This window comes from Leptonychotes weddellii, chromosome 4 (assembly GCF_054177405.1).
Source record: "Leptonychotes weddellii isolate Sample4059 chromosome 4, ASM5417740v2, whole genome shotgun sequence".
Lineage (NCBI taxonomy): Eukaryota > Metazoa > Chordata > Mammalia > Carnivora > Phocidae > Leptonychotes > Leptonychotes weddellii.
Window position 1 is genome coordinate 57,111,026 of NC_138372.1, and position 9,526 is coordinate 57,120,551.

General features: G+C 36.4%; 1 protein-coding gene across 2 annotated transcripts in view; it reads right to left on the reverse strand.

Moving 5' to 3' along the window:
* SLC44A5 (solute carrier family 44 member 5) overlaps nucleotides 1–9,526 on the reverse strand; it is a 342,614-nt gene that overhangs the window by 26,212 nt on the left and 306,876 nt on the right. For both annotated transcript variants that reach the window (XM_081818649.1, XM_081818650.1), the window contains 6 exons: nucleotides 8,772–8,903; nucleotides 4,990–5,089; nucleotides 2,569–2,661; nucleotides 2,006–2,093; nucleotides 1,043–1,305; nucleotides 426–520 (listed from right to left, as the gene is read on the reverse strand). In XM_081818649.1, coding sequence (XP_081674775.1) covers nucleotides 426–520; nucleotides 1,043–1,305; nucleotides 2,006–2,093; nucleotides 2,569–2,661; nucleotides 4,990–5,089; nucleotides 8,772–8,903 — 771 coding nt within the window. The remainder of the gene's footprint in view (nucleotides 1–425; nucleotides 521–1,042; nucleotides 1,306–2,005; nucleotides 2,094–2,568; nucleotides 2,662–4,989; nucleotides 5,090–8,771; nucleotides 8,904–9,526) is intronic.

The following is a 9,526-nucleotide window of genomic DNA, read 5'->3' on the forward strand; positions in this document are numbered from 1 at the left end:
TGTGTAAAGATTTATGCTGATGACACCCATATTTATATTTTAAGCCTGACTTATCGTGAGCTTCAGACTTAAAACTGCCTGACATCTCCACCATGTTGCTCAATATTAACATGCCAAAACCAGTTTTTCATCTCTTCTTTGAAATTTGCTTTTCCCAGTTTCTACATCTTAGTAAATGGCATCACACACTTTTTCTCTCTTTTTTTTTTGCCACTGCTTCTCCTCCCATCCTCTCCTGTCCCATATCCTATCTCTCAACAAGTCCTGTTGGCTTTTTCTTCCAAACATATCCCCAATCTGACCACTTCCATCCTCATTACCCTAATCCAACGTGCAGTCATCATATTTCCCTTAACTCCTTGCCCCAATCCATTCTCTTTACAGAAGTCAAGAAGTCTGAGAAAAGATGAATTCTGGAGTCTTACCTTTAAGACGGTGGTCCAAGTATTCTAGGACTAATTTAAACATTTGAATTAATGCAAGAATTAAAGATCCAAATGCTAGGGATCCTGTGTGATATCTGGGCAAAGATAAAATGAGAATCAAAGTTAAAATATCTTTACTACTAACTAAAAGGATGCTAAACAATTTTAATAGGTAAAAAGGATCTGCGGAAGGATAGGGAAGAGTTTATTACACTTTCTTATTCAGGTTCATAAAGGTCTTCTTAGAGGATTTTATATGATATACATCTATATTGCCCTTCATCTACAAAAATGATACCAAAAGCCTGTCATCATAAAATACAATGTTTGGGCTAAGCAATGGAGAGAAGTCAAGTTAATTCTTCATTTTTATTTTGGTGCCCTCCCCTACTACCTGTCTTCAGCAACCCATGGCTTTTAGAAGGATGTTGGCCTGGGTAGGGATTGTAAAACTGTGGCTATAAAACCAGACATAGCCAATGGACATCCATGAATCTTAAATCATACCTTTGACCTCATTTGTATTTTGCCACTTGAATTATATAGGCATAAGGCTGAATTATAAGCACACTAAACATAACTGGGAAGACAGATGTAGGATTCCATGTGGAACTTACCGTATGGCTCGTCCAAATGCAGTAAAAACTGGATACTGTGGGATGTCATCAGGTTTTTTCAAGGCCCAGTAATAAGAAGCAAAGGCACCAGCAAGGGCACACTGACCCAGTGCAATGACAAAGTTTATAAGCCAGAGAAAGACAAATAGATTGAACATCTGGAAGGTAGGGACATACTGATGGTATAGGCTCTTTCCACCATAGAAAGCAAAGTTACACTGAGCCCCAGGGCAAACTCTGGCAATTTCAGTTGTATTAAAAATCTGCACTCAGAAAAAAAAAATACAGATAATATAGTATGAAATGCCATTCCAAGATAACACATTCCCTGCCTTCTCTTCTTGTGTAACCCCCCAATTGCATGTCCTACTCTTTTCACATTAACTTCTGCAGTTAGTCTTTTTTTCTTTTTTTTGAACATATAGTTGTGTTTTTAAGATTTGAGAGTGAGCGAGCATGAGAGAGAGCATGATCACAGTGGGGGGGGGGGAAGGGGAGAGGGAGAAGCAGACTCCCTGCTGAGCAGGGAGCCCAACAAGGGGCTTGATCCTAGGACCCTGGAATCATGACCTGAGCCAAAGGCAGATGCTTAATCCACTGAGCCACCCAGGTGCCTCTGTGATTCCTATTTTCTATCCCATCACTTTATATTATTCCTTAATGAGCACTGTAAAGTATTTCATTTTCTATCATATGGTCACCACTCTGCACCCACTAAAATTTCACATTTATTACTGTTGTTGTTGACCTTTCCAGCTTCTTCCATGGGCTCAGGAAATAATAGTGCTTTGTCTCTATTCTGCCTATCATTTCAGTGCTCTCCTGCTAACACCTGATCCACCCTTCCCTTCTTAACAGTGGTCCCCATTAAGGTCTCTATTTCTCAATGATTTTTACAACTGCTAGGTGAAATGCAGTAGAGTTCTGTACTGAAGTAAGTAAAAGAGAGTTTCTTTGACTTACCTCTGGGTTACAGGTTGTATTTTCATGTTTACATGTCCTTTCTGGGGATATGACTTTGTATATAGGTACCCCCGATGTAGCCAAGTAACTGGGTTAACCTATTAAGGATAAACTATTCCAACTGGTAGATAGAAAGTAGATGGACGAGAAAATAATGGAAATAACTCAAAAGCCTGCAGAGAGATTAACTTCAAAAACTTCTAATCCTTTAATAATTCATACATTTTTTCAGACCTGGAATAATGTAACATGGGTCAGCTACACTGAGTGGCCCCTTAACAGTAGAATACAAAGGAATTTTCTTAGGTTATTGCCAAGAAGAAGTACCATATGTGAAGACAAAACAAAATCTACCATATGACCTATCTGGGGGAAATTCAATCAGTAGACAAAGTTTTTTAGAGCTTAGCAGAAACAACAACAACAACAACAAAACAACCAGGAAAAAAAACCCTTTAGGATGTTCCGAGTCTTCCTCGGATGGGAAGCACTGGACACAAACTCTTGGTTCTTAAACAGTAGTGTGGACCTGAGGTTTAAAGATGTCAATTACCAAAGGATACATTGCTGTCACTGCCCAGTAGGCAATACAGATGGAGAGGAAAATGAAAGTTAAAACTGGATAAATTAATGTAGTAGGGAGGTATCCAATGGCTCTGAAATAAAGCAAATAGTTGAAATTCAAAATCATTCAGAGATATAATTTCTCAATTAAATCTTTATCTGTTAAAATTAGAAATAAGCTTTAAAATGAATCCATTCTAAGAATGGTGGTAATAACCATTGACTCTTTTTGCTGATCATTCTGGCATTTTCTTAAAAAAATTAAAATTTTTAATTGGCTTTTAAATTTTACTTAAATGTTATTTATTTGTTTTTAGTAATTAGAGGCCTTCTTTTAATGTTCATATTTGATTCCTGTCAAAAGTTCCCAAAAGTTCCCCCAAGTTTCTGTATGACTCAAAGATTTGATACCCTAAACCTTCTCCTCTTTGGTTATTTCTGTATGACTCATAAAGATTTGATACATTATAATCATAGTTCTTCCTTTTGTTTAGATTCTTAGACTCTCAAAATTGGAGAGGACCTTGAGATCATCTGATCAAATGCGAGAATCCCTTCCTAATTCAGGAATCCCTTCTATGTTATCTTTTAAATATGTTCATTAGTTGGGCGCCTGGGTGGCTCAGTTGGTTAAGCGACTGCCTTCGGCTCAGGTCATGATCCTGGAGTCCCTGGATCGAGTCCCGCATCGGGCTCCCTGCTCGGCAGGGAGCCTGCTTCTGCCTCTGACCCTCCCCCCTCTCATGTGCTCTCTCTTTCTCTCTGTCTCAAATAAATAAATAAAAAAAAATCTTAAAAAAAAAAAATTTAAATATGTTCATTAGTTTCTGGTGACCATATGGAGTAATAAAAACTTACTTTTGTATGACAGTGCTTATTCTATTCTCTTAACAACCAAAATATTAAAAAGTTCTTCCTTATCAGCTAGCCTGTTACTCATATCCACTACCTTTTGGAGAAAAAATGATCACCTTTTCCATACAGCAGCCTTTCAAGGAACTCCTTATTCTTTTATACTCCAGTATAATCATTCCTTTAATATTTCCTCATAAGTCATGGTGTCTGAAATGTTCACCATCCTAGCTGCCCTGTTCCTACTTTTGAATAATCTTTTCAGCATATGACACTGGAAACCCAATACTGTTTGATATAACCACTAAGAACTATGATGGAACTATTTCCACTCCTAATGCAATGCATTGGCATATCTTAGATGCTTTTTGCATTTGTTACCTTGTCACCACACTATTTGAGCTAAGTTCTCTCCTTTCTCCAGATACTGCTATTAAGCGAAACATTGAGCATCTCTATGTTTACCCTGTATTCTCATACCAATTTATTCCAGCTCTTACTTTCCCTTAAAAAAAATTATCAACATGTCACAGTTGTATTGGCCCTTTCACACACACACACACACACAGACACACACACACACACACACGTGTAACAGTGGGGCAAGTTACAGTGAATTGTACAATATATTATTTAAGAAATAAACCCAGCAAATGAGGAGTTTTCAGTGGCTAATGACAGTGTTTCAGTTATGGGTAGGAGAGAGACTTTAACAAACTGCTTGTTAACTATTTAAACCACTGGATTCAAGTGGCACTCTTATTATAGATGACAATTTTGTTAAAATAATCCTTACAGACTATTTAAAATAATTTGGTCTTTGGTCATTAATAACTTAGTTTTTCATCATTCTAAATGGTCTGTTGGCCTTATAGTAATGCTTTTCTTGTTTCTTCCATGCATTATTCAAAAGTTTAAAGTATTATCCTCAAGTGACCTTTGGAATAGTTTAGAAACTGTAGGTATCATTATCTCCCAGCATGAATTTTAGTGTTTATTTTATAGCATTTTTTAACAAAAATGGTTCTGGGTATAAAGTGTTCTGAATTAAGAGCTGTAGATAGAAAATGTATAGTCTGGTGTTCCTAGGATCAGTTATTCTGTCTATTAGCAAATTTTGTCACTCATATAGAAATGGTAATAGCACATAATTGACTTTATAGAATTATGGTGATTTAAAGTTTTGCAAATGATCTCAACCATCTATATTAACATATGATTCAGCAGGGGAATAATACAATATATAATACAAGTTACTACTTTTACATAGCACTTTATCACTTACTTTCACACGTTATTCTAACATACATTTGGTATTCAAAAAGCGTTAATACATACGCTACACAGGTTTCAGCCTTAGTTCATCCTATGATAATTGAGGTCTGGGGATACTGAGGGATTTGTTAGCATGACCTTTCTAATAAGTGGCCAAGTCTGAACTTCAGTCTTCTTGAATGGAAAGCAGATTTGTTTAACAAGTCTTAAAGGGGAAGTCTATCTACACAATAGGCAGTGACTGATTTGAGTGACTGATATACATTATGTGAGTTTCTCCATCAGGGACTTACTTGCTCCCTTCCTTCAGCAGGGCAATGGAGATGCGGATTCGTTCCCTGAGGAAGATCAGCATGAGGATGATAAACACTTCAAGAAGGCAGAGTATTATCACTTTAAACAGGAAAAAAAAAATTAGTGTGTGATACAAATCAACCCAAAAAACAAACTTTCTCTGCAAAAATTTAGGACTGAGTTTCAGGACTTTTTCTGCCAATTCTGCCACTCCATAATTTAAGCAGTGCTACCTCTCCCAAAATGCTAATCTTAGAAATTCATTTTCAAAATCTCCAAGAAATGCTAAGAAATCTAGATTAAAACATTTAGCTAGAGTTTGAGCAACTCAATTGGTCAGGCTTCATTTTATCTGTAGAAACATTTCACACCATTTGTAGAAGTGAGAGAAGGAAGGCCTGCTGTAGGCAGCTCTATTTCAGATGTTTTCACTTTCACTTCATTGAGTAAGAGAATCATTACAGAAGAAACTCTTTGAACTGTCCACCCTGGGCATCACAGTGCCTCTTCATTAATTGACCTTGCTGACTGACAGGGCAGGCTCTTGGCTGCCACATTTTTATTTTGTGACTCTACCCATCATGGCTACCATTGATGGAATCAGGATGTAAACCCAACCCCAGTTGTCTAATAAAAGTCTCAGGATTAGAACTAAGGGAGTCTACTTCAGTTTTGAATTGAAGTTTGTGCACCTCTTGAACTTCGAGTTATATAAACTTAATGAACTATGTCACCTTTATGTGAAATAAGTGAATTTGCAAAGACAGAATAACATGTATGTGTATTAAAGAAACACAGCAGAGAGGCAATCTTGAGTTCTTTTGGCTTTCTGTTTCCTGGATCCAAGTACACCTGAAAGTCCAGCTGCTTTTCTGCTTTTCTGAGTTTGGTGAGACACTTCTATATTCTTATAAGTACCAATGCCTTGCCCCCAGCTTGTTCCAATTTTCTTTTCTTTTTGGCTACCTTCAATTAGTTTCTGTTTACTTTAAGCCAAATGGTCCTAATTACTATATTTCATCAATTCAAAGACACATCTTTAATTTAGTAGTAACTTTTCAAGAAAAGTGAAATCCTACATTAAATGTCTTTTCATTGATTATAAGATGCATCCTGACTTCATATATTAACATATCTGAAGTGAAAAGTTTGGATCTTAAAATTAAGGAAATATAGCACTGCTAATCATAGACTGAAATTGTAGAAGAAACTTAATGGAAATTTAAATTCCCACCTGCAAAAGAATCTGCTCTATTACATCCTTTGCTAGACAGTTATTCTGCTCATGTCTGAGCACTTTGAGTGATAGGACACTCATTATTTCATTTGATGTTACACCACTAAGATTCTGATGTCACAGCACGCATCAGTTAACATCTCCTAGTAGAAACCAGTAACCCAGAGATGTGAGAGGATCTTACATCTTCTTTTAGTTAAATTATGTATGTATGTATGTTGTCATGCATATTTGATTCTCTTAAAACAATACACTGAGTCCAAAATTATGGGGTATAGCCATATTAAGCTAAAATCATTATCTTCGGACAAACCTAAGAAAATGAGATATACCAAGAATCACTTTATATTCTGAAATTGCATTGATAACATTGCATGTGAAGCTTATACCTTCACAAAATTGCATATCCACAAGGATTAGAGAAATTTTATTGTCCTTTGAATTTATGTATTATATTCCTTTCTTGTGTTTAAGTAAGAGCAAACAATGGAAATCTATTTTTTGAGACCCTGTAGAGAAGCTGGTATAACTAACTTTTCAGAGGAGGAGACTGAGATAACTAATAGCAGAAATGAGATTAGAACCATCTCCTAACACAATCTGAGACTCACAAAAATGATAGTTTTTATATGTATAACTCTGCTTATTTTCAGTGTTTCCATCAATGAGTATAATTTCATATTATGCCCTTTTCTCTAATACCTAGAATTTTGTCCAAACACAGAACAAGTAATCAATTAATGTCCAATAAATGGGTTGTGAAAGTGGGGGCTCATTTGAGGAACGATTGGTACTGCTAGACTTGAAAATAAAAGCAAACTCTATATCTTCCTCAAAGGACATCATTTAACTTCTCCAGTGGCAGATTCTGATCATGTCAATAATTTTTGTGTTGAAAGCCCTTAAGAGACAGTAGTGGAATGACCACAGAACCTGTAATTAAGATCCACCTGAGAATAAAACTAGAGGTTTCAATACATAATGATGAGATTCATCATCTTTAGACATGATAGATAATTGCAAGTGGATTGCTGAGAAGGTATGGAATCACTCAAATTCAGGAAAAGTGATGAGGATACAAGTCCCAAGATGCCTGATTTTTATAATTAAAAAGAAATGGCTACAAATGAAATCATCTTTCTGCAGCATATTTGAAAAAAATTGTTATATGAAGGGAATTAATCTGCATGTGAGCTGGAAGTGGGAAGCCAAAGAACAAGGATGTGGCATTTTGATCCAGCACTGCCCAAGGAAAAGAGAAAAACAATGTGGCGGACAAAAGGAATCTGGGGGGCCGGGGGGGGGCTTCTGTGCAGGGCTAGGTCATCAAGCTTGCCAAGAGCCTTATAGAATAAAATCTCTCAAAGCAAAGCCCTTTGCTAAAAAGGCTACTCATTATTAATTTTGTTCCCCACATGCCTTGATTCCAGGAAAGCAGTGTCCTGGATGGAATAGGTCTGCATTCTGGTCCGGAAGGGTAGCCTAGTAGTATAAACAACTAAAATGGCACACTGGTTATGTAACGTGAGCCTGTCCTTGAAAGCCTGATGACTTGCGGGGAAGTGACAAAACCAAGTTTTCACATTTATGGAGATGGGACCCAAACCTGGACCCATGATGCCTCCATCAAGATACTGCTCACCTCTGAGGCTACCTCTGGGCTTCTTACCAGGCCTCCTCGAATGTGCCTTGTTTGGCTCTCTAACTTAAACAATATGAAGAATTTTTTTTAAAGCAACATGTAATTAGAGATTATTTTTAAATCTTGATTAAAGAACATGAAATGGGAGAAATATTATAATAAAACCATTTTAGGAATATAAAATTAAAGCTATCTCTGAAATCATCTTGCTTTAAAAATTCTGTTAATATTACCCTTAACTAATTCAATAATCTGAATAAACATTTCAGAATGTAAATTTATTTTATTACTCATTATTCCAATTCTTGTAATAGTTTAAAAGTGTTGTTATGAACAAAATTGGTCTTTCTTTTTTCCGTTTTTAAAACAAGTTTGAAAAATCAAACAGTTTTTTCCTTTTAAAACACCTTTCTTGATATCAAGTTAATGGCTATAAACATCCACATCCAAATCATTTTAAGGTGAAGGCAAATAGCATGACATCATTGTAAAGTATTATTTTCTTAAATTATATAATAAATTCCCCTCAATGACTTTGCCATTTACTGTAGCTATTAAGATTATAGACACATTGGGGCGCCTGGGTGGCTCAGTTGGTTAAGCGACGGCCTTCGGCTCAGGTCATGATCCTGGAGTCCCGGGATCGAGTCCCGCATCGGGCTCCCTGCTCGGCAGAGAGTCTGCTTCTCCCTCTGACCCTCCCCCCTCTCATGTGCTCTCTCTCTCTCATTCTCTCTCGCAAATAAATAAATAAAATCTTAAAAAAAAAAAAGATTATAGACACATTTACTTTAATGACATTAGTGATAAATGTATCTAACAGGTTACACCAACCCAAGATTTCCTTTAGACAAACATTCTCTTTCATTATTTAACAAAACCAGTTTTTAAAATCCACTCACTAAATGCAAACCATGTTTGTTTCAGTTGGAAGTACATGCTTATATCAGTCTGAAACCCGATGTCATATATAGTTAAGTGAGAATTTGGCCGTCCCTGAAGATTGCTATGTTCCTGGTAACAGTGCCATATTCCTTGAAAAGAAAAGAAAAACAGACTGATGTAAAATGCTATTTCCTGAAATATAAGCTATACACTTATACATATTTACATGAAATTGAACAGCATGGTCATTTCTACAAAGGCAAGATTCATATTTACATAGTAAACATTTTATATGGATCTAATATTCTAAATGTACTATATATTCAAAATAAATGTTATCAGTATTTGCCTGGCTGACTATGGTAACATCTGGCTTTATTTATTTATTTATTTATTTTTATTCTTATGTTAATCCCCATACATTACATCATTAGTTTTAGATGAAGTGTTCCATGATTCATTGTTTGTGCATAACACCCAGTGCTCCATGCAGAATGTGCCCTCCTCAATACCCACCACCAGGCTAACCAATCCTCCCACCCCCCTCCCCGCTAGAACCCTGTTTGTTTTTCAGAGTCCATCTTCTCTCATGGTTCGTCTACCCCTCCGATTTCCCCCGCTTCATTCTTCCCCTCCCGCTACCTTCTTCTTCTTCTTTTTTTTTTCTTAACATATATTGCACCATTTGTTTCAGAGGTACAGATCTGAGATTCAACAGTCTTGCACAATTCACAGCGCTTACCAGAGCACACACCCTCCCCAGTGTCTATCA